Consider the following 25,788-nt stretch of genomic DNA (forward strand, 5'->3'; position numbering starts at 1 on the left):
GGGGGCACAGCAGGCCACTGGGACACACGTGGATAGGTGTTCGGGTTGGGGGTCATTCTGCATTACATCCTATACCAACCCAGTACTGCCTCCATGTTCCCGCCTTGCAACGCGTCCTCGCAGTCAGGGCGACAAAATGGCAGCCATCAGGTCATGTGACCTCCTGACAGGAAAATACGGGCGTACCCGTGGCAACGCCTGCACTCGGACCGGCTGGTGCGGTTGGGTTTCACTGGTCCGGCCCATGCTGCGCAGCACCGGGGGGCTGAAAAGGAATATGGATGCCGGTTCCTTCGCCAAGGACGACGGAAAAACAAAGCAGGTGTGGGGGGGGGGGGCCAAAGTTATTGTTAAGAGCATTTTAAAAAGTGCTTTTGTTTTGTTTAAAAAGGGGAGGAAACCTGCCCCCTGTCCCCCCGACGGGAGACAGCAACCGCAAGGGGTCTCGTCGCCCCGCTGACCAGTGTGGGAATGACTTTGCCGGCACCCGGGGGGGAGCCTCGATGCGCTGTCCGCCAGGGGGGACACTTTGATGATGGCCAGTTTATGGCGCTGTCACGCCCGCGCAGCCTGTGGGGAAATCCTGCGGGGTGGGGGGGGTGGGGGGGGGGGTGCAGCAGCCCAGCCCAGCTGATTGCAAACCTGTGGCCTGGGCCCATGATCAATCAAAGTGATTGGCTACAGCAAACATGGTTACTGATAGCGGGGTTGCGGGGGGGCGGGGTGGCGGGGGTGTGGGGGAGTTAGATTACTACGCGAGCTGGGGGGGGCCGAGGGGCTCGAGGTCAAATAAATGAACCATAAAGAAATGAAAGCGGCGGCTGCAGCTGACAGAGGTAGGGGCGAGTTAATATCTCACAGGAGATCTGACGCTAACGTTAGCGCAGGCTAACGGGGAGACACCATGACCGGCACTGTGGCGGCCATTTTGAAGGCGGCTTTGAAGTCCTACCCGGCCTTCCCCGCTGCACTGGGCCAGGCTTCTTTCAGTGCTCCGGACGTGGTGCGCAAACTATCAAGCTGTCCTTTAATGGCCTCATTCTCCCCGTCTCATTATCTCCCCCACAACCACCACCACCGCCCCCATGCCCCAGGGGCAGAGATGGAGAATGGGATGGAGGAGAGCAGAAAGGATGGGAGTCATTTTTTATCCCTAACAACATCTCGCCTGTCGGGGCCTCGAGAGCTTGCCTGCCCGGCCTGTCCTGCTCTCAGTTTGTGTCCCCTGTTAACGTCCACTAACATCTGCTACTGTCTAGTAATGTCTGCTAGCATCCGCTAACATCCGCTAACGTCTGCGTATATCCGCTAACATCCGCTAACGTCTGCTTATATCTGCTAACATCCGCTAATGTTCAGTAAGGACGAACACGAAGAGGCCTGGCATGGCAGAGCCCCAGACCCCGTCGGAAAGAGGGCTGGTCCTATCAGACCTATGGATGAGCAGGGACCTTACAACCTGACCCAAACACCAGAGGGGATCTTCATCAAAAAAAATTGCACTTAAAAGAAAAACACGTTTCCCCATCGACGAACATTCACCTGACACCAAAAACAACAAGTGACAATGGCACAAGGCAGAAATATCTTAAAAAGCAACCAAATTGAGAGTTTCAAATGTGAAAAAACAACAAAGAATAACAGCAGCCAAACAGTCGTCCTTCCATTCTGCCCCTCATTTCCGAATGGAAATATATATAATTTTCACAAGCTCTGCAGAAGGAATCGACGTCTAAACCCACTTCCCCCCTGTCCGTACCCTACCCTCCCATTAACTCCGTCAATCATCCTCCTGTGAAAAATAAATGTGAGTGTGGGGCTTGGAGTCCACGTGGGGTATTCCTGCAGTTTTAATATATTCCAGAAAAAGAAGCTTTATCACAAGAGTTCCTCATTAACAACGATCTGCCCCGACCTCGTGGGCAGGTGCTACTGTAATTAGCTATTGTTTTGACTATCAAAAGTCTGAGCTGATTAAATGTACTAAATGCGATGGAGAACCCCCCTCCACCCCCACCCCCACCCCCCCATCGCAATTTCAAAGGATACGGCATGCTGTGGTCCTTTCACCCAGGACTCCGTTTCCGGCGTCCGCTAAGAGCCTGTTGCCAGCGGTAATCAAAGCTAAAATCTACAGAAACCTTCAGGGATTTTCAGCTCAAGCAGAGACCTCTCATTAGAAATATGTTACTTCATGAAATCGGGGTGGCCGGCAAGCAGGGAAAAATGCAACTTCTTAAGGCAAGTGAATGGCATCTCTTTAGTGATTAGAGTTGCAATAATGGGCACCCCCCACTACCAGAGCTAAGTCCATTTTATTGCTAATTCATTTATGCGCTATTTCAGAAATACTTGACACAAATCACCCGCTAAGAAGTCATGTTTGCCAAGCACGTGTGGCCATAATGGCAGAATCTTAAATCAAATTCACAATAAAAAAGTCGGATAACCCCCCCAGTATTAACCTCGCATTATTATAATCCGGTTCAAATCTAGGCAAAAATGATACTTTTGCTCAGAGCACTTTTTAATTAATGTGCTTTTTAATTTTATTGTATTTTTTTCTTTTCTGTGTGATGCTGAGGCACCCAACGTGTGCTGATTAGAGGAACATGGATGAATCACTCGACATAATCAAGGAGTAAAGGCAGAAACGGTATCGATATCAAAGGATATAACAGAATCCTGACTTTATATCTGTATGGCAAATATGTATGTGGGCTTTTGCCCACAAAATGCCACCATTTTCTGTGTTTTTGAGAGTTTGGTTTGAGTCCTAGTCTACATTATATTGAAGAAATAACATTTCAGAACAGATTTATAACTAGGAAGCAATCAACGTTTTTTGGGTAATATCTTTTAAATATGCTGTAAAGGTTGTTTTGTCAGGTTAGGTAACACCGGCGGCCGCCCACAAACCAGGGGAAGCAGGTGGAGCAGCAGAGGCTGCGGCCTGGGGAACAGGGGAGGCGACAGGACGCGAGATACAAAAGGGACAGGAGAGAGAGAGTGGTGAGGGGGTGCATGCCAGGCATCCAGCAGCCTTCCTGGGGCCCACCTGCCCACCTTCCCTGGATCCACCAGCCTTCCCTAGAGTCCGCCTGCCTGCCTTCCCGGGGCCCGCCTTCCTGGAGACTGCCTGCCTTCCCCAAACCTACCTGCCTGCCTTCCCCGGGCCTGCCCGCCTGCCCTGCCTTCTCCTGGCCCACCCATCTATCAGCCTTCCTGGGGCCTGCCTGCCTTCCCCAAGCCTACCTGCCTGCCTTCCCGGGGCCTGCCTGCCTTCCCCAAGCCTACCTGCCTGCCTTCCCAGGGTCTGCCCTCCTGGGGTCTGCCTGCCTGGCCTCCCCAAGCCTGCCTGCCTGCGTTCCCCAAGCCTGCCTGCCTGCCTTCCTGGGGCCTGCCTGCCTGCATTCCTGGGGTCTGCCTTCCTGGGGCCTGCCTGCTTGCCTTCCCCTCGCCCACCCCACCTGCCTGCCTTCCCCAAGCCTACCTGCCCTGCCTTCTCGGGGGCCTGCCTGCCTGCCTTCCTGGGGCCTGCCTTCACGGGGCCTGCCTGCCTGCCTTCCTGGGGCCTGCCTTCACGGGGCCTGCCTGCCTGCCTTCCTGGGGCCTGCCTGCCTGCCTTCCTGGGGCCTGCCTTCCTGGGGCCTGCCTGCCTTCTTGGGGCCTGCCTTCTTGGGGCCTGCCTTCCTGGGGCCTGCCTTCCTGGGGCCTGTCTGCCTTCCTGTCTTCCGGGGTACGCTGGCTTGCGGAGGCCCCGTTTCTCAGCACCGTGGGAACTCTGTGACGGGATCCCGCTTTCAGCTAAAGGATTACTGGGCACGAGTTAACACAATAACATGGCGCGCTGCGTGGGGTCCTGGCCGAGGGGTCCCGGGGCCCGTGCCGTTCCCGTGGCCCCCCACCCCTCCCACCACTGCTACCCCTTCAACACCCCCCCCCCAGCTAATCATTGTTTCTCCATCAGATAATTCCCATGTCTAACACTCGTCTCAATAAGCGCGTGTTAATTACCCTCACCACCCCGGCCCGCTCTTCCTTGTAATCGCTTAATTAGGGGTGACAGGCTTACGGCTTGTTTACTCAATTAGCTTCCCTCTTTAATTATCCTAATTACGTGGATATCCAGGCGGAGGAGACCGTCCGCTTGCTCCTCGTTAGCGTGCTAAATAGAGGCTGTTAGCGGGTCCGATACTTGAAGAGGGATCCTCACCTGCACGCCTGGCATGGGGGCCGTGCCAGTGCACCCCACCCACTCTGCAAATCACACTGCCTCTACCCACTGAGCGTGGGGAAGATCAGCACGCTGTATGTAATCCGCGCACTGACTTATCGATAGAATGCTAAAACGACACATGTACCCACGAAGTGAGCACTGCTAGTGGACTTTTAGCAACGTTTTCCTGTCACCAGGTCAGAGAAACCTAGCGGGACATATTCTTAACACGGCACATCTTCAGGGTCAGGGGTCGAACAGGTGCTTTCTAGAAGATTCCAGAAATGCGTGCCCGTTAGCGTACACCATATGCCTGAAGCTGGCTCAGCATCACTCCAGCGACTGTCCCGACCTGGGACGTCTCCCTGCCTTGTAATTAATGATAAATCTTTAAGCCCGAAAGCATGATTGATGGATGGAAAATAGACATCCAAACACCTATTGTTTCACGTCTGCGGATTAGATGGAGTTATTTAACAGTTCATTTGGGCTGGGCGAGGGGGGGGTCTGATGGTGCCAGGCTGCACCCCGGCCTGTGCTAAGGAGTAATGCGCTGTAATGAAGATTAAAACCCTGAAACCTTCAGTGGGGAGGGGGAAATCCTTGTTTTATTAACTTGTCTGCATCAGGCTGCAATTTGCACAAGCTTAGAGGCACTTGTGATTTTTCCTAACCCCCCCTGAGCGTATTTGCTTGTGCGTTCCGTGTGGCCCATTGTTTCCGCAGAGATTTTCTCTCCTTCTTTGTTCTCTTACACAGGAAATAAAATTTTAAAACCTTTCAGAAGCGCTGGACTATTAAAAATTAAAAATAAGATTGAAAAGAAAGTCCCCGCCCCCCCATCTGAAAAGAACAAGAACATAATTTGACTATCTAACAAATAAACAAAAAAACAATGAAATGAAGAGTGGCCAATATTCCCTGACATAACCCTCTGAGTGTTTTCTCGTTCAGACAGATAAAGATCGATGACCCTTGCTAAGCATCCTCCTGATCTCCGGATAAATCCAATAACCAGCCTCTGCTCTTTCACTGTCCGCCACTTTTGTCCACGCAGGGTGTCGCTGTGAGCCGTCCTACTGTCACCGCGACGACGCTCTCGCCGCCCACAGCCACGCAGTGCTGTTCTTGACTGAAGTCTGGCCGGTAATTATTCAGAATAGTATTTTATACACATCCTTTTACTTACTGTCCATTCGTCCCACTACCTTTTTTTCTTAGTACTTAATTACTTAATATAATTTATCTATTTTGTCCCTTTTCTTGCCCAGTCACAGGCGTGAGCCAGATATTCGTACCGCTGCAGGCTTGTAGCTGTAAAACTGCACGTGACAAGAAAAATCTTGAGATTTAGGGTTAATTATTTGGGTCGAGTGTGTGTGTTTTTTTGGAAGTTCAGTGTGTCTCTTATGTATCACACTCAGATCAGCTACTGTCCCATCTACCCCCCTCCCCGCACACTCCCCAGCAGGGGGGGCAGGGGGCCTCTGAGATCCTTGCAACGATGTTTATATTCACCTCACCGTTCTATTTATGTGAGATGCCGTATGCAGAGAGGAGCACTTTCCTCTGTTTTCTTGGTCGGGGGGTTCAGGGTGGTGAATTAGCAGAGAGGCATGGCGGTGAGTGACCCAGGGATTATTCCAGCCGCATGTGTAGCCCAGATGTCAGTATCCCCCCCCCCCCACATCTGGAGTCCTCTCTCTCAACGTCGGAGTGAGTGCTATAGCACGGTACGGAGCATGGGGCATCTCTCAGTGCCGTTCCAGACGTGATGGAGCGAGACGGAGAGGCCACGCTATGGTCACGTCGGCCCGCCGTGTTTAGCCGAACGCAGGGGAGTGCCGTACGCCTACTAAGCCCAAGCCTGGCCCGTGGGGGAGAAGCTGTGCTTCACGGATTGGGCAGAATCTATTTACCCAAGAGGACCAACTGTTGATATAGCCGTTCAAACTGAGCATAAGGGAGAACACGCAAAAGCAAATAAATTTAAGGTGAATCTCTGAGTTCATCCTGAGTACTTAGGTATTCTGTGGGGGTGGAGGGGATAAATATTCAGGGGGCCACAAAAGGAATGCAGGCTCTTTGACGAGGTCTGCTCCGTCGCCTCCACGAATACACGTGTCCCCAAGACTCTCTGACACTGGGTTGCGATTTCTAGGAAAACTCAATCGATTTTTGGCGAACAGCTCGATTGGGGGGGGGGGGGGGGGGCTTTCATGTAGGCCATTGTGTTATAACTGAGCCCCTCCCATCAGCAATTCCTGAAAGCTAAACCTCCAGCAGTGCAAACCAGGGTCAGGAGTCACGTGACCGAGCTCGGGGGGGGTGCGGACGCGACACGCACACGCATGACAAACAAAAGCAGGATTTGGCGTGTCAATGGCGCTGACAGTGGGGACAGGCCTCTCAAAAGGATGAGCGATGGTCTGGCTTATATGCTCAGATATTACGCAAGCTTGGTCCAGGTGGGGCGATTCTCACAGCGCTACCTGCAAGATAAGGCACGCAGCGGCCAGCGCCATCTGGGAAGTTGACCGCCACCATGTGGCCCGGGGTGGAACTGCAGCCAGATCCAGGCTGTCGGTTCGCTTGTTAACTTAATCATTTTTGAAGATTCTTAAGTTTTCTAAGTGCCATCATGAGTTTTTAAAGGCAATGCTGAGTCACTGTCCCTCATAGTTTTGAGGGTCCATCCGGGCTGCCCCCCCCCCTCCAGATCCAGCAGCCTGGGGACTACCGAAAAATGGGATGTAAGGAGGGATCTGTGGCAGCAGAGGTGACAGGAAGTCAAGGTTGCTTTAAAATAAGTGGGGGTGAGGCACTTAAAAAAACGCGTAGGAGTCGTTTGATTGGTCGCAGCAAATGGCAAACACGCGCAGTGAGGAACGGCAGGAGTGCATTAAAGGGGACGCCGGATAACATGCGCGTGGATGCCGAGATACGCCGAGGTTCAGATTTATGTTTCGGGCAGAATTTATCCAGCTGGGATGCTGCTTTTCTTTGGCTTGGTTGTGTCCCGTGAGCGTTCAGGTTTTAATGAGCTTGCTGCGTGTCCGCCCAGGGCTTGGAAGTGCAGGTTTTGAATTTCAGGGCACGGAAAAAAAAAACGTAGAAAAATGTGGCGCTCTTTGCCCTCGTGCGGGGCGGTTTGCGGGTTTGTGCCCTGTCGGGGGCAGAGAGCAGACTGCGGAGGCATCCTCTTATTAGGGCCACGTCAGCTGCCACCCCCCCCCCCCCACACACACCCCCCTCCAATGTTTTGTCTGGTGAAAATATTCAAGGTTTGCATGGGATACCATGGGGGTGGCAGAGTCAAGGCTTTTCGTTCACATGACCTCTGCCTACGGTCGGGGGGGGGGGTGCCTGGGCTCCCCAGACGGGACTTGTCTCCACTGCGGACAGGATCCGGCTGGCAGCGCCCCTCTCCTGGGCATTTTGGCATGCCTCAGGATTGTGGGGGTGGGGGAGGTCAGGACGGGTGGGGGGGCAGGGGCTCTCGCTTTGTCTCTCTCGGAGTTTCTCTTTCTCCCTCTCTCCCTCTCCCTCCTTCTTTCTCTAAGTCTCTCTCCCCTGTCCCTCTCTCCCTCTGTAAATCTCCCTTCTCTCTCTCTCTCTCTCTCTCTCTCTCTGTATTCCCCATTCTTTTTCTACTATCCAGGAGTCTCTCGCCACAGGAGTGCGCCTCCGCCAGCCTCGACTCTCGCCACGTGAGGCGCGATCGCAGAACACGTCCCGCGCCCCACGCTGCATCAGGCATGCGGCGACCCAGCATGCGGGCTGAAGAGAGAAGCGAAGAACTCCCCCTGGTGCCGGAAGGCCTCAAGTGCAGAGGAACCTCACGCGGACAAGGGGCGCCGACTCGCGCGGTCCCGCTAAGCCTGGGTGTCACCCTGCCTCGCTGGGAAGGAGCCTCCCCACCAGCTAACTTCTTTCAGAATGCCTGGTTTCCCTGGCAACTGGAGCAAACATGTCATTATCCCTGATGACTGGCCAGGCACCGTTTTCATTCAGAAAGTCTGAATTAATGGACTCCTGCTCCCTTTACTGGTGCCACGGAGACGAAGAAGAGGGATGTATAGAGAGAGAGAGAGAGAGAGGGGGACAGAAAGGGGGACAGAGAGGGGGACAGGCACATCATAAGGACGACACTCGTGTGTGACAGAGTCGGCCATTGTTCGCACTTCTACGAAGCAGAATCGTCCGTCCAGCGTGGGACGATGAGAAAGTAGCAGGTCGGCGCTGACGCAGAACACGACAGCCGCACTGCACTGTTTCCTACTGCCCGGTCGCCGCCCCCCCCCCCCCCCCCCCCCCCCCCAATGGTCTTTCTCTCTCCCACATACATTCCAGACTCTCTCCTCCACAGATGAGATTGTGTCCTCCCCCCCCTCGTGATGAGCATGGCCCCAGCGCTGATGCCACCGGGTCGCAGACAGGCTTCCCTCTGTGCTGGTACATCTGCAGATCGCACATCGAGTCCCAGCCCGTCCTGTGGCCTTCCGGGGGCCGTTGGGGCCACACCGTACAATAAGTGACCTCTCCCCCCTCCAGTAGTTCCCACAGATCACATGTAATGATTATAGACCATCCCGTAAGAAAGTGTGTGGATTAGGGTTATATTACATTGTGGGGACCAATGACCACTTCCTCTCCGCTTTCACTCAAAGCCTAAATAGTTAAGATCGCTGGATGTCAGGCTGTCTGTGCAGGCAGTCGAAGGCCTTTCGGAGTAACAGAATAGGTGTGTCGCTCTTTCTCGTCGCGTTTAATGAGACATGTTTGCCCGTGCGATGCTTCGGACGGGTCGGCGTGAGTTGTGGGCTCACAGCCAATCATATGTCATCCTGGTTATGATGCCCAGGGTTCAGGTCTGAGCGAATGTCGCTGCTGCTGCTGCCAGGTGCCTAAAGCAGCATGAGCTTTTGCTCTCTTCCTGGCCCATGGATGCAGAACGTTACGGAGCTGAATTCTGTGAGGTATACCCTGGGTGAACAGAGCAGATCACCAAGGGACAGGGACAGCACAGAAAAAGGAGAGAGGGAGAGCAGAGGAGTCCAGTCCTGCATCGGGGAAGGGGGGGGGGGGCACCGGGCTACAAGGTCCTGCATTCTTTCAGGTCCGATTCCTGCCCCGGGGCAGCTTGACCCCTGCGCATAATTGCCCCGCCACAGATAGTTAACAGCCGCCCCTGTTTATTCTGCTCTGATTTTCAGCTCTCTGGGCCATCATTCATCAGTGCCCACCACCCCTCGGGAACAGACCGGGGGGGGGGGGCGGGGCCCGCTAACATCACCCTGCCCTCCCCCCCAGCCCCACACTACATAACCACGGGGCATTTCTGATGGCCCATATTATGGAGGGCAGGCGCACTGCTGTGTGGAGGGCTGCCGGTGATTATAATATCCAGATAATAATTTCAAACAAATTATCATAATTATCAATCAATCATCACATTTAAACAGTATGACCTGAGGGCCCAAATTGCTTTTCTGTGACCTGTAATGCTTTCTGTCCCATAATAACCTTCATAAATTTCAGGTCCCGCGTGCTTCCCGCTAAACCAACACCGTCGTCGCCTGCAGCCATTGCCACCATACCGCCCGGCGCCATGCGGACCCGGCCGGGACTCCCCGCTCGGCGCTGTCTGCCACGAAGGCCCCATCCTCTCCCCGCTCCCGGGAGGGCTCTAGCACCACCGGCGTGTCGTTAATAACTTGGCACAGCAGGGAGGCTTCAACAAATCGGCGGCGAGTCGCACCGATGATCTCGTCATTTATCTCTTTCTCATTACCGCCGCGCAGCTGAGTCACAGCCTTAAGAGGAAAGAAAAGGATGACGGATAGAGATTGACAGGATATTACGGCACATCTCGATATGAAAACCGAAATGTAAGTATGCACTAAATATGGGACGAATGGATGTAATTAAAGCCCTGTGATTGGACAGTGTAATCGTCATGGCAGCGGAGGGGCAGCATCGCCTAGGCGAGAGGAGTCTCGATAACCTGAGTGAGAGAGAGATGGAGTTTTATCCAATTGGGAGTCTCCAGTCTCTGGATGACGGCGGATTACGCCAAGCCGGGAGGCGGGGGGCTCTCAGGCAGGGAAGATAAGGGGGGACAGAGCTGGCACACACACGGAGCGTCGCACCCACCACGTCGCTGATCCAATCTCCGGAAGCACCGATAGGCCACGTTATCGCCGCCTCCTCCTGGTGCTGTGAGAATGACGGCACGCTCCCGCGATAGCCCCGAAGAATAAATACACGGATCACCCGCCTCACGGACATCTATCTCCCGGATTTCGATAAGAAGGCTTTTGAGCTGCGACAATGCCCCCCCCATTCTTTGACAGCCTTTAACGAGGCTCTTTATCCTCCCCAAAGACTTTCTGGAAGGCCTTTTTATTAGGAGTTCCTCAAATGGCTCTCTGGGGAGAGGTTGGAGAATGAATAGATAGGTAGATAGATAGAGAGAGAGACGGATAGATAATGCTATAGATTATCGCCCACAGATGATTTTTCTGCCGTGGCTTGGGGCCATTCCCTGTGAGTAAACAAAGGACACTCTGGTGGGGGCTCTCATGCCCTCCCCAACCCCTCCCCCGGCCGCATTCCCCCCAAATTCACCTTGGTGAGGAGAGTGATGAAGATGTTGCCATGTCAGAGGCTGGGAAATGAGAAACGCTCTCTGGGCAGAGCCTACAGGGCATCCTCAGAGGCAGCACGGCCACCTGAGCGCCACTGAGGTTGGAGGTCAAAGGTCAATGGGGGACGACCCTTTGGGTGTCCACTGTGCGGATAGTGGTCGGAATCCTGACTGCTACATTTTAGGTTCACAGGCCAGTGGGAGGAAGGGTATCTCCAGGAAAGATATAGACAGAGGGAAGTCTCTAGTGAGACTGCTGCCCCAGTGACCCGACCTCGGATCTAGCGGGAGATGATGGACGGACGGACGGATGGATGGATGGATATAATAATATTGAGTCATAGAAGGACTTTGCTTAGACGTATGAAGATAGGATTCTATAAGACAATGGGAAACTTCACTGTAAGCTTTTGTTTTCATGCAGTTAGTATATAAATCACACAGTGCAAGATACAGTGTCTTCCATGGGCTTCAAGAACGAACACTATCACTGTGAGACCGGGGGAGGCCAGACCCTCAGGTACTCTGTTCCCTCTAGAATACACCACCTTTAAATGTGACGTTTTGAGTCATCAGTTCATAGGTAAATAAGCTGTAACCCTACAGGGATACATATCTCACGTATTCTCAGTGGTCAGCAGTGCCTGCCTACGAATGATGAATTCCTCTAATAAATGGCAATAGCATTCATGTGTGTAATAATTACCAAACGGATATTTAATATATCATGTGACTCCTGTGCCACCCTGTCTATAAGAGCCGAGACTCGCTTTTAATGCATCGTGTGACTCCTGTGCCACCCTGTCAATAAGAGCCGAGATTCGCTTTTTAATGCATCGTGTGACTCCTGTGCCACCCTGTCTATAAGAGCCGAGACTCGCTTTTTAATGCATCGTGTGACTCCTGTGCCACCCTGTCTATAAGAGCCGAGACTCGCTTTTTAATGCATCGTGTGACTCCTGTGCCACCCTGTCTATAAGAGCCGAGACTCGCTTTTTAATGCATCGTGTGACTCCTGTGCCACCCTGTCTATAAGAGCCGAGACTCGCTTTTTAATGCATCGTGTGACTCCTGTGCCACCCTGTCTATAAGAGCCGAGACTCGCTTTTTAATGCATCGTGTGACTCCTGTGCCACCCTGTCTATAAGAGCTGAGACTCGCTTTTTAATGCATCGTGTGACTCCTGTGCCACCCTGTCTATAAGAGCTGAGACTCGCTTTTTAATGCATCGTGTGACTCCTGTGCCACCCTGTCTATAAGAGCCGAGACTCGCTTTTTTAATGCATCGTGTGACTCCTGTGCCACCCTGTCTATTAGAGTCCGAGACTCATTTTTCTCCCTGCGAGTCACACCCCGTCGCTGGTACAATTGCAGATTTGTGGTAAGAATCAAGCAAACTTCCTGTAATGGCTAACCACAGCTTTGTGAATTCATACGCTTCATGCTGGCAACGGCGTCACAGACGGTCCGGATGATTCTGCTGACTGCCAATGCTGATCCACCAAACAGGTGCCATGCCATTGTTCCTTCACGGACCATTGACTTTATACCCAAACTCTTTCACTTTCCGCCTTGACCTCTTAACATCGTCCATAAAAAACAAACTACCCACCCTTCAATAAATCTATCACCTCATAAACTGACCACTCTGACTTCAATGAGACACATCCGACCTCAAGGTCTTTTCAGAATTCCGCTCTATCAACAATGACTATCCAAACAAGAGGCTCTCCGCGGGTTGTCCTGCTGTTGTCATGACCTCAGCCACAGATACTCCTGTTTCAGTACCACAGATACGGCATGACGAACAAGCTGGTGACATTAGTGTTGGGTTCAATCTGGATGTGGGCCTGAAGCTCGGTGCAATATGACCTCCCTTCACAAAATCAGTAGAAGATCACTATGGTTTGTGGGTACAGATGACGTGCAGAGATCATTCTCCTACAGAATCTGTAAAACGATACTTATTATTGTGTGTGTTCGGAACTGGCTTACTGATCAAACATACTGAGAGAGCGCGGCAGCGCCTGTGAGAGTTCCGGAAGTTTCCACGATAAGGAATATGCTTAGCTTTCCTCGTTAGCGGTGGCATGTATTGACAGGGGTTGGTGGCATGTTGGTACAGGGGGTGCTGATGTACGGCAGGGACTCAAACGGCAAGGGAACGGGAAGCAGACAACAGGCAAACAGATGAAACAATCAAAACAAAAGCAAAACAAAACTAACCTTTTTGATGCAGCTGTCCTGGGATGTGATGTCGTGGTCGTTGAGCATTTGCTGTAGAGAAGAGAATATAATTGGTTATAACATACACAGATGCATAAAAAATAAAAATCAAACAAGCAGACATGCAAGAACTCACACAAACATAGTTTTATCAACGTAATTTAGTGCCTGAAATAAATCAGGAATGGCATGTAAGTGGATCGCTCATCTAAACCCCAATAAGATTTTCTGCTTCGACCCAAAGCCCTTTGCCATCGGGAAAAGCACGAGGGTTAAATCTCCCTCTTTGTGTAACCAACGGGCCACCCTCGTAAATCTGACCGCTAATTCACAGTTCAGTTGGGCAGGAAATTTCGGCTAAGACACTTGACTCAAACCCCGGGAGGAGATGTGGAATTAGGCCTTTAGCAATATTTATCCTGCACGGGGCAAAGAATGCTTCCACTGTCTGTCCAGCCTGGTGAGAGGCTTGTTGATGAAGTGGAAGTCTGTTCTGGGGAGGGGTGATAATGGGGAATCATACTGGGGCTTCTCACTAGGGCCCATTCATCGGGGATTTGGGGTAGGGAGGGGGTGACAGATGGAGAGATGGCTGTATTCTGAATTTATCTGGATTATCAAACCATATTACAGCACCTACTCCCACCTCGGACCACCCCTCCTCCCGTCTCGCGAAACAGAGTCCGTGTTGTTGGGTGTCCAGCTGGCGGCGTCTCACGCGCGGCCCTGACGCGCCGTGTTTTCATTCGTCCTGAAGGGCTCTTCAGTACGTTAAAATGATGTATCTTCAGATCCCGAGCTTGTGGAAACGTCAACCGTCGCTTTGTCGGAGGTTAACGGCGGGACAAACTGCAATGCGCAGTACCTTGTTATGTTTCTCTTTTTTGCAGCTACCTCAGGCTTTTCTGGAACGTTCCCCCCTGTGTTTGCCTCCGGTGTCTGTGTGTAGTTTGCCCATGCAGCAAAGATCGATCTTTCGATTCTTGTCTTTAATGACAATACGATCTGATGATGTTTCATTGGTTATTCACCGGCTTACTCTGAGTTCTGTGAATACTGTTTGGATACTTGGTAGAACATGTGAAATTATCTCCATGCTTACAGGTCGCTAAACCAGTAACCTTCATCATCCCCCATTATAACGCTCTGGTTAATATTCTACTACTGCTCTTTATCTTCATGTATTTTCCTGTACTGTGCTTCCTATTTTGGTCAGTCTTCCATCACATATTTCTTACTTATTATATTCCACTGTTTTGTCCTGCACTGTCCTGTTTTACATCACACCGCAGTTTGTACCTTTCCCTGCAACTGTAGCATAAGGATCTTGCTGTGTTCCTTGAACACAGGTGACAAAACTTGAAACGTGAAATATTATCGTGATAAGATACAGGTAACGTGCACATGTCACACGTGACGGAGGCTTGTGAACACTGGCCACACGAACGCAGCACAGCTAACCCCTTTGGCTTCGTATCTCAGTGACTCACTGTAAGGGGAACCGCGGAGCGGAACCGCACTAAGAGAACCGCAGGACGCGGACCGCCGCAGCAGGACCGCCGAGCGCAGCCTGAACACTGTCGCCGGCTCCTTCTCTTTGCTGTTTCTTATTTAATGCAGTATACCTCCAGTGGGGGCAGCCCGCAGCTGAAAGCCGCCCCCCCCCCTCCCCCCCCCCGACACGCTTTCATACCACACGCTGGATGCTTGTGGGCAGGGGGGGTTATTCGTACGAGCATGTTAAGCAGGGATCCTCCGAAACCAGCCAATCCAGGTGGCCGAAGCCAGACAGGGGGGCACACTGCTTCTTCACTGCCTTTGCCTGGGCATTTTTGGGGGTCCCCTCCACCTGGAGAACTTCCAAGTTGTGGACAGGGAGGGACTTCCCATTATGATTTCCCAAAAACCAGTGGATCCATGAAGACAGAATTTCCAGAATTACATTTATGGATATAAATAATAATTTAGATCATAGCAAAACATCCATCCATCCATCCATTTCCAAACCGCTTATCCTACTGGGTCGCGGGGGGTCCAGAGCCTATCCCGGAAGCAATGGGCACGAGGCAGGGAACAACCCAGGATGGGGGGCCAGCCCATCGCAGGGCACACTCACACACCATCCACTCACACATGCACACCTACGGGCAATTTAGCAACTCCAATTAGCCTCAGCATGTTTTTGGACTGTGGGGGGAAACCGGAGTACCCGGAGGAAACCCACGATGACATGGGGAGAACATGCAAACTCCACACACATGTGACCCAGGTGGAGACTCGAACCCGGGTCCCAGAGGTGTGAGGCAACAGTGCTAACCACTGCACCACCATGCCCCCCCCTCACCCTAACCACTGCACCACCATGCTACCCCTATAGCAAAACATTTGTAATTAAAACTTTCAACAAGAGTTTGCAGACAGCAGACAAATCCCCCCCCCCCCAACACTGTAATGCATTATTCCAACTTTCAGACTTCATGCAATGACGCAACGACAAACTCCAAACCCTTAAGTCCAGCCCTGGTTGTTGAAAGAAGTTTGAAAAAAATCACAACCACTGGATCCCTGTGGTTCTTAGTGAGCAGAAACGGTGACTGCTGCCCTAAGAGAGCAGCAGCGAGAACAGCAGCGAGAGCGGCAGGGAGAACAGCAGCGAGAGCGGCAGGGAGAACGGCAGGGAGAACGGCAGCGAGAACGGCAGCGAGAGCGGCAGCTGAGAGCGACAGCGAGAACGGCAGCGAGAGCGGCAGCGAGAACAGCCGCGAGAACGGCATGGAGAACGGCAGCGAGAGCGGAAGCGAGAACGGCAGCGAGAACGGCAGCGAGAACGGCAGCGAGAACAGCAGCAAGAGCGGCAGCGAGAACAGCAGTGAGAGCAGCAGCGAGAACAGCCGCGAGAACGGCATGGAGAACGGCAGCGAGAGCGGAAGCGAGAACGGCAGCGAGAACGGCAGCGAGAACAGCAGCGAGAGCAGCCGCGAGAACAGCAAAGAGAGCAGCAGCGGCACTACACCAAAATGGAAACAGGCGTCCATCAGACTGGACTGCAAGACATGGTGCCCGTGTGGACGGGACTGAACGCTCCGAGGGACGAGGGTCCTGCTTTAATGTTTCTGGCCGGCTGTGCAGGACTCTGTGTAACAGGTTTAAAATGACGGGAGGATCAAGGCCATATAGACGCAATGTCACTTCATGCACGTAGGTCCGTCTGGATCAGGGGCTCCCAAAGTAAGGGGGGTGCCAGCAGGGGGGGGGGGGGGGTAGCGATATGATTTCCTGAGTATGAAAAGAAATCCATCATAACTGCGACGGGTCGATCACGGTAAATCTACTTAATGGAAACCCAGCCCTGGTCAGGAGCCGAAGAGGACCCCTCTGCTGCAGCCAAATTGGGGGGGGCTAAACTTTCTGGTGCTGTTATTTTGGGGGTTGTGGGCTAAAAACATTAGATCTAGACTAGGTCCCCCTTATAACAACAATAAAAACAAATAAATGACAAGACAGACGGATAATTCGACACAGACGGGCGTTCGGTGTGGTGCTGTTGACTGTCCTGCTGCCTCTGAATCGACCATGTGTGTATCACCGGACGGCTGTATTACCTAGTGGGTAATATGTAAAGTATGTTGATTTGATCCGGAAAAAGCTTCTGACAAGTGAAAACACGATGAAACGTTAGAATATTAGTGGGGGGAAAAAAAACACATGAATCACCCCCAGCCTCATACATGACTTCATTTCAGAACAGTGCGAAATTTAAAAAGCGGGACATGTCATCGAATAAAAAGGCTTTCAAAAGGCCGGGCGACTCGGCTGACACCCGTCACACCCCTGCCGTGACCTTTAGACCTTCAGGCGTTTCGCCTGTCGATGCCGCTTATGAAAAAGTGACAAACTGCAAATGCGTCGCACGGCCAGAGAATCCACAGACAAAAAGCGTCTTTGTACAGCGCGCGTCCGACGCTCTGAAAAACGTGTAATAAGCGAATTAAATGACCTGATGAATATTCAGCTGCCTGCTGAGTGTTTGGACGGAAATCACGTAAGCACACATGGGTCTCAATAAAAAATCCAGTGAAGCCTGGTTCCAAGTTTCCATGTCCAGGGCATTTTCAACCCCCCCCGCCGCAACCAGCCCCTGTTTGCGTTGCATGCCGCCGCAGCAGATTCGGACAAAAGAAAACACATTTCAGCGATTCCTCTGAAGTACGAGTCGTGTTTTTCCAGTTGAGCGGCAGCAGGGATGCACACACACTCACACACACACACGGAAATACACCCCTATAATTTGCAGGAAAGTAGTTTTGTTCTGATCTCTCACAAACATAAGCAGTAGTTTGGCTTCAAAAAATAAATCAAAACAGCCTCACTTTTGCAGTGCTTTTGTAGCCTAATTAAGGTCTTCTAATGGCAATTATAAAATAATTATGGCCGATTTGAGGCCGCAGGGCAGATAGAAGGGCCTCGCGGGGGGTGGGGGGTGGGGGGCGGGGGGCCGGGGGGCGGCCCAAACCTGCGGGAATTGTCTTGGGGAGACTCTGGTGTTTCTTGCCAAAAACAATTCTCTTCAACTCGGGATAATATGGCAACATGGATGCTTGGGCCGATAGATGGTTACGGATGTCAGAAGCCGCAAGTTTCTAAAAAAGAAAGACAGGAAAACAAACCTCGGGACCCCTTGAAGCGTCTGAGTGACATCGCCATTGGCCGGGGGAACCGCACCCTGGCAGCCGCAAATTGAAAGTTCTGCAGCGCAGTTATCGGGAAATCTCCGTTGTTTGGACAATATTTAATGAGGTAAGAGATGAGAAGAAAATAACAATATGGCTCCCTTGATATACAGCCGTCTTCGAATATAAGCACCTGACAAAAAAATAAAGCGGCATATCCAATCAGTTATGAGGGCAGGGTGGGAGGAGACAGGTGCTGGATACAGTTATCGTGCTTCCCAGTGAGGCGTTACAGTCTCAAAGAGAGTGAGCGTAACATGTCAAACACGATCACAGAGAACCTGTCTCACGCCGACATTAATCATGTCCATCCTGTTCTACAGCAGCCCGAGTCAAACAGTCGCCCTGAACGAGTCAATCAAAGCTTGGGGGGGGGGGGGGGGGCACGCCTGCTAGATGGGGGGGCCGTACCGGCTCCAAGCCGCTGACGTCATTCCTGATATCGTGCACACACACACACACACACACACATACGCACACACACACAGAGAAAAAAAAAACATCCATTATTGTTTTTGCTATTTAAAAAAAAAAAAATCATGGTTCTGGAAAGCAAGAGGCCCACGACATTGCCCCCACCATCTGTTTGGGTGCCTCCCCCGAAAAGGCGTTTCGCCCCTGCGAGAGGCAGACGAAAGCTATTTCGGGAGTTTCTGGCGAAGATATCGGCGCGGGGCCCTGAGAAACAAGCCCTCCTCGCCTATCGCCGCTTAAGACATATTTCCACAATGAAGGCGCTGATAAAATAAAACAAATAAAAGCAAAAAATTAAAAACCCGACTGCTCTACAAATGCCAGGAAACTGAGTGGCGATCTGATACAATATATTTATGATGACTTTAATAAGCCGAGAGCTTGAAGCTTTTCCTTTTTTTTGTTTTTTGCCAAGGCAAACACAGCGAGAGCGCTGATAGCGCATACCCGGGGGCTATCGATAGCAGGGTAATTAAACGTAATCACTCCCAGCTTAGCATTGTTTGAGTCATTATTATATTCTTATCGGCTACTTCGAGCCCCTCGTCAGCGAATGTGAGAAAGGCGCGGGGGGGGGGGGAGTGCACTGGCTGGCCAATGGCACAGCTCCTGTCGTCTGACCGCAAACGGGGATTAAATTCAGTGCAGTTAGCTACTCATCACAATGGGATTAAGTTCGCAGTTACTGAACTGGGATGTAGCACTTGGGACGTAAAGCTCAAGAAGATAGGGCATTACATGAGGACAGGCCCTGGGGACAAAAGAGGGACCACTGTGTGGGCACTGCTATCACTGCTGCCTCACTGCCGTCACTGCTGCCTCACTGCTGTCACTGCTGCCTCACTACAGTCACTGGACGACGGCATGCTGTTCCATAGTGAATCGGGTACAGAGTGGCTACCACTTGGCATGGCGCCGCTCAGCCTGACACAGTCGCAGGTCTGCTCAATCCGGGGACAGCTCGTCATAGGTCATTTTGCAATTAACAATTCAATTAAAAAACTTAAAAATGAAATAAAAAATGGCCAGAGATTAATTAGCATTATGCTGGAGTGTCTCTGTGTTAGGCTCTAAGCAAGCATAAAAGTTAATCGAGCAATCGTGGGTTAGTGTAACGGTTTGTACAGAAGCTGATGAAAAGCAGACAAATATTTTACTGACTGTTTCGCCGTTACCTGACCAATTAACTATTCCTCAAATGTACTGATTGTCTGTCACCTGACTGACTGTTTCCTGACTGACTGTTAGCTGACTGACTGTTTCCTGACTGACTGTCACCTGGCTGATTATATGTTTAGTGAGCGACTCTTACCTGATTGGCTGTGTCCTGGCTGACATTTACTTGATCGATCAACTGACAGATGTACTGTTTCTTGGCTGAGTGACTATTTCCTGATTGGCTGTTTCCCAACCTTACAGTTACCGGATTGACCAACAGACTGTTACCTGACAGACTAACTGTTTCCCAGCTGAGTGACTGATATCTGATTGGCTGTTACTGGCCTAACCCTTCCCATCACTTTGAGAAATGACTGGCTGAAGCTTACCCAGCGAACACAGCCTGACGGTGACAGCTCTTCGTATAAACCAAAGCCGTTTGGGAAATGAAATAAACAAAAAAATAAAAAAAGAACTTTATTAAATGGATCCGATTTTTATTTATGTGCGTCTCATTCATCAACGGACGGTAGCCTTGTCCTTTTAAGCTACAACTCTGGACTTCATATTGACCAAACAATACAGATAAATTACCTGCCAGCCTTGCTTTATTGATAAGTCATTTCAGAAGATGATGAAGATGATCGGCAATAATCATAAGTGAGTGCGTAAGGAGAGATATATCTTTCTGTATTAGTGTGTTTGACAGCCACAGTCCATTCCATACACCAATAAATAACAGGACCCTTATGGATTGAGAAATGCTTATAGATCTGGCTGCTCTTTCTACTCTGTGGTCTCCCAGTGTCGCTTTTTATCTGGCTCATGGCCCCCAAACAATCCAGATGGGCAGCCACTCTACAGGACGGGGTGGCCCCATGCCGGCGGAATGTGCTGGCATTCCTGTTTATTAATTAACACCTCCCTCGCTTAATGTGAAGCGCGACTCTCGTAGCCACCGCCGCTGCCAAGTCATGAGAGCCGACCGGGGCAGCCACTGCCCTCTGTGAGCCAGAGCTCTGAAGGGGAGAAGCAGCCCAGCTCCGGCAGCAGGCATGTACAGTAAGGGCGTGTTGCACTCTGCCGTCCGGCCTGTTTTAAATCTGCGCACTCGCCATCGACCCGTGTGTTTGGATCCAAGCCCTCGGCCGAGAGACACACAAAAAAAATAATCAGTCTGGGCCTTTAATTCAACCCAGGAATTTCTCTGTATGCAAATGTACGCCGAAAACATACTTGCAAGACGAGATCTTTCCTCGTCCACATCTTGGACGGCCGCCCACAAGATATTGTCACGTGATGACGGATGGGGCAGACTTAAATTACATGTATCATTTATCAAGCCGCGCTCGGTATTTACGGTTTGTGGAAATTTCAGCGTAAATAAACCGCTTTCGCCAGTCTTTTATTTCAGCTCCTCGCGTGCGGCTTGCTGGTCGCTTCCCAGCGCCGCCAATCTGCGGGCACTCAGAAACTGCTGGCGAGCTTTAAACTGCCTCTTTTTACCCTCGGCTCTGCCCGCGAGCTAGGATTTCCAGGGACTCCTCTCGCGCGGGGCCGAGGGGTCACGTGGGCCACGATTTGGCGCACGCCCCAACATGGAGCCCCTGCATGTCCGGCCTGGTGCTGGGCAGAAAGGGGGCGTCAGCGAGCAGCACGCACGCCGCCTTCTCTGCAGCGGGGGTTTACAGCGGGGTCAGCGCTGGCACTTCCCCCGAGTCTACGGGAGAGTCGCACAGCGCCTCGCTTGATGGGATTTCTTTCCCCGGGTAAATAAATACCGCGGCCATGTATTTCCTGCCAGAGTGTGGTGCAGTCTGATGTTGTGAAAAAGGGTGGGAAAGACTGAATTTGGAGGGGGGAGGACAGAAATCCAAGGGCCTGGGGGCTGGCTATGACACACTGCTTATAACCCTCATGCCACGGCTTTGCCGCCCGGCCCCGCGGCCCTTCCGGTGGGCTCCTTCCTGTCAATGGGCCCCTTTGTTGCCCCCCCGTGGCAGAACTTTCCCCAGGACCCTGCGGGGCCCGCGGACTCGTCCCGTCAATGGGAAGGCACAAACCGCCGCTTGCGCACGCGCTGCCAAGGCAAACACCTCGTAATTTTATAAAAACAGCCTTTGTTTCGACGCAGACGCCCTCTTTCTTAAGATGTCTAAGCCCCCTTCTCATTACGGCCCTCACGCACCGACAGGCCACTTTATTACCGCTGCTAATGGCTCGTATATTTTCAGGGAAACGCTATAGGACGTGAAAAAAGGGCTAGTTTTGCCTAACAGACAAAAACGTCTTTTCACATGTATTGCTTATAAAGATTTTTCAAACGCAGCGCTGGAATAGGCCGGCGCACAGCTTGGGCCCAGTGATGACAACATTTTTCTTAGTGACTCAAACGAAACAAAACTGGTTTTATAAGGAGGGACACAGGACAGCAGCACGGGGAAGAGAAAGAAAATGAGCTTTTTTGGTGGCCGACAAAAGAACAGAAAAGAACAAAAGTTAAAGCACATACGTGACTGTGGTTAGGAATGGAGCTGCACTCATGGTATCTCAATGTAAACTGTGTGGGGCTTTTTGATACAATGTGCTGATACCTTCTCTCATGGGCCAGAGCAGAGAATGAACTGGAAAGAAGCTTCCAAAAGAGCTATTTAGATCGTTTACACAAATCTCACCATAATAAGCAGGCAGCATTTTTAGGAATGCTCAAATATACTACATTTTCCAATGTTGTCATCTACCTATGGGAAATGTTCTACGGTGTAAAGTAATGACATTTTCAGTCTCGTACAGCTAGATGTCTTATTGCAGATAATCCTGCAGAATAGGTGCCCAAACCACTGCGCCCCCTGCTGGCATCTTTGTCTGAACAGAACTCAAGACTGCCCAATAGGATACAGAGGCCACTTCTTTCTCTTGGTGCTGCCTGAGTTCCTGTAACTCAACAAGTGGAGCTTTAAGCTAACAATGGGTCGTGGGTTCAAATCCCAGAGAATGCACACAACTTATTGCCCTTCCCTCTACAGTAAAGCGCTTCAGACAGAAGTGTCAGATAAATGAGTTAAATATAAAAATAAGTGTAATGGTGCCTTGTTGTGCTAGTCCCTTTCCCAAGACTGAACATGTTTTGGGGTCAGCAGTCAAGTCACAGTAACAGTGACGTTAGAGTCCAGGGTCCCAGTGAGACTATGCTGAGAAGCAGAGAACACGGGGTGGGGGGACACCATGGATCAGATGCTTATTAATATTGTCTTTGTTGTTGTAATATTGTTGCTATTACTACTGCCCTTTGTCCTTTTATAATATCAGGAAAGAGACACACAATGGTGCTTGTACACTGCAAATGAGCTGTGGCTATAGAATTGTTTAGTTGCCCAGGCGAGAGGAGTCCAATCAGATTGCTTAATTGTCAGGCCACTAATACTCCCATGTGAAGTGAGCTGCATCAGCCATCAGATAGTGCCTGGTGATACAGGCGAAAGGATCACAAACAAGATATGCACTCTGCCAGACTGACGGGGAACAAAGGCTGCCTTCTGCAAAGTCACCGTCGGCGATTTATGGGGCGAAATTCCTGCGAAATTGCGTGCATATTAAACACAACAAAATAAATCACATTTGGGGTAGTGTTATGTGCCTTGTCAAAGCTGGCAAAAACGTTTAGGGAAATCCACTGTAATCCAGGCATGGAGTGTCGACGGAAACAAAATGGCTTATTTAATGAAAACACGGCGCATTTCACGATCGAGAGATGCTTCATAAATCATCTCATTCTAAATATGAAATAGAACATGTCAACGCAGGGATGCAGGGAAATCTAAATTTTAAAAACGACGGAGTAAGGAAAAAAGAAATTGTGCAAAAAAATTGGCCTTAAATACATGGGGGCATTTGTGACAGCCCCTGTTAGGGTATGTACCCAGCTGTCAAGAGGGAGATCTTGGGACACTACCGGAGACTAGAGCATATGGGTTTTGGCGGGGGGGGGGCACAGCTTCAAAGTCTCACTCAAGCAAGTGCCCCCCTAAAATTAACAAAGTCATAGAGTTTGGGAATCTGCATCAATTGGGATCCAGTTGGAACAGTGTAATGACATGTGATTGGTTATTTGGTTGCGTCCCTTTGGGTGTAAGCAGGCTATGATTGACAGCACACAGTAATCCCACCTACTGTGGCTTTCAGAGACTAATTTTTCCCACTAACATATAAATATGCCTTTAAGAATTGCACACTGTAGCCAGAGGACTAAAAATACCCCTCTGCAGATCTGATGGACCTCTGCTAGTAGAGTGAGCAGTGTCGACTGCCGTCCAGGTGAATTCATTCACTCGGGTTGTCTGACCACTCTGACTGACACCTTATGGCTTGTGGCACTACGCTGAAACAGCGGTTGATCCATTTACTGCCTGCTGTCCATGAAACGGCTCCAGTCTCTTTAGACTCACAGTCAGGAGATAGCATTTATCACCGTGCTGTCTGCTTAGGTCCAGAAGATCAGCCCATCACCACCATCATAAATGTCAGCCAGCGATGATTGATGTGACTAATGAAATCGATCATCTGGCCCATAGAGCGCAGTGCTCCCATGATTCACTGCTGTCTGTTTACTCAGACTGAGGGTCTACTTGAAAGATCAACCGTCAGTGGGACATTGTTCAGTCGTCGTAAGGCATCGATTTGTTTTTCCTGTTAAGTCCCGGTGGCCTCATCTTTATGACTGTCCTTGATTTTTTTTCTAGGCATTTTCTACTGGAAAAAAAAAAATCAAAGACCAGAGATAGACGACATTCTGATTTATTGCACAGTTCATCGTTCATGCCGGTGTTTTTTGTCTTTTAACAAATAAGGAAAGAGGATGAGGTTTCACTGAGTCATTGATTCTGAGAAATGTACGTCACAAGAACAGACCCTGTTAAACCCTCTTTCGGTTTTTATCAGTGACTTTCCGATTGCTGGTCCTTTATAAGTAGCAGTTGTTATGTCATAAGTATGAAAACCGAACCGTTGTGTATTGAGACACCGCAGTGGACGCAGCTGGTCATTCACATCCCAACGATAGCAGGAGAACAGGAAGGAATTAGAGGTCGTCTGTGAATAGCTAGCAGAAGGCTGCAAAGGCAAGTAGTGTTGAGCAAGTTGAGCAAGCACTTTGGGGGACCAGTGTTGGATAGTGACAGTGGGAATAACCGGTATATCAAGAAATAGAGGTCGTCAGCAGACTCGAGACTGCAGGCCAGCTGGTTTCCGCCAGACACGAATCAGAATCTACAAACCAGGGTCTCCTGGATACTGTTGTGAGAGTCGAAGGTCATTTGGTCGTGTTCCAACAACATGACATAACTGAATGCAGCTGCTGTTGTCCACACCCTGGTCAAGGAACGCAGGAATCCATCGCCTGTGAATTTCTCCGATGCTCTGCAGCAATTCCGATTACTGACCTGATTTTCAGAGCTATTTCCTTCAGAAAAGTGTCGGTAGAGTCCATTACACCAGGCCGAAGGCCACGATGAGGTGGAGCGAGCAATCTGGAGAAGGTGATGACAGCTACGGGCCGGGTGAAGCCTCTGCCGGAGCAGCTGTCTGCGAATTCCCCCGCCGATGAACTTCGGCTCATTACGAATTACTTTATTAGAGAGTGATAACGTTTTACTGCCTTGCTAGCAGGGAACGATCGCAGCAGACTGACGGACATGGCTCATCACTGCTTATCAGGAGGTACCTTCAGATAGATATTAAAAATATACAAACAGTAGTTTCTGGCAGCGCTGTGATCCGACACATTAGTGTCATCTTTTCATCAGTAGCATTATCGCTAACTGTGTGAGCATTACTAACAGCCACAGAGGTCTTAGCGCGCTTGTGCCACTTCCCTGCTTTCAAATGTAATCTTCATAGCGGCCGGCTAATTTTAGCATTTCACAAGTACCGCAGACATACCTCGGCTACTGTTTATGTCGATGTTCACTTTCTGACCTCTCTTTTAACCTTCGCTTGCGTTTACCGCAACCAAACATGATAAATCAAAAAGAATCACGAGTTTTAGGCGATTTTTTGAGACTGTTTTCCTTCAGTGTCATCGAACTTTAACGGATGCGGCCAGAACTTGGACGGAACGTCAGACGCGGCGAGCAAAAAATCTGCCCGTTCTTCACACGAGAAAACAGTACGGCTTTATCCTGGCTTTAGTCGCATGGCAAAAAAAAATGATGACACGCTCTTCTAGCCGGCATTAATCTTTACAGTCTGCTTTTTAAAATAACAAGAGTCTTTTCTCCCCCGGGTCAGAAGGGAAGGCCGTCAGTCTGCGAAGGTCTGTCGATGGAAGAATTTTT

At 50.6% G+C, this 25,788-nt stretch overlaps 1 protein-coding gene across 8 annotated transcripts in view; it reads right to left on the minus strand.

Annotated features, from left to right (window-relative positions):
* prdm16 (PR domain containing 16) overlaps positions 1-25,788 on the minus strand; it is a 168,911-nt gene that overhangs the window by 70,706 nt on the left and 72,417 nt on the right. For all 8 annotated transcript variants that reach the window (XM_049017754.1, XM_049017750.1, XM_049017747.1 and 5 more), the window contains exon 3: positions 13,095-13,145. In XM_049017754.1, coding sequence (XP_048873711.1) covers positions 13,095-13,145 — 51 coding nt within the window. The remainder of the gene's footprint in view (positions 1-13,094; positions 13,146-25,788) is intronic.

This window comes from Brienomyrus brachyistius, chromosome 6 (assembly GCF_023856365.1).
Source record: "Brienomyrus brachyistius isolate T26 chromosome 6, BBRACH_0.4, whole genome shotgun sequence".
NCBI classification, from domain to species: Eukaryota; Metazoa; Chordata; class Actinopteri; order Osteoglossiformes; family Mormyridae; genus Brienomyrus; species Brienomyrus brachyistius.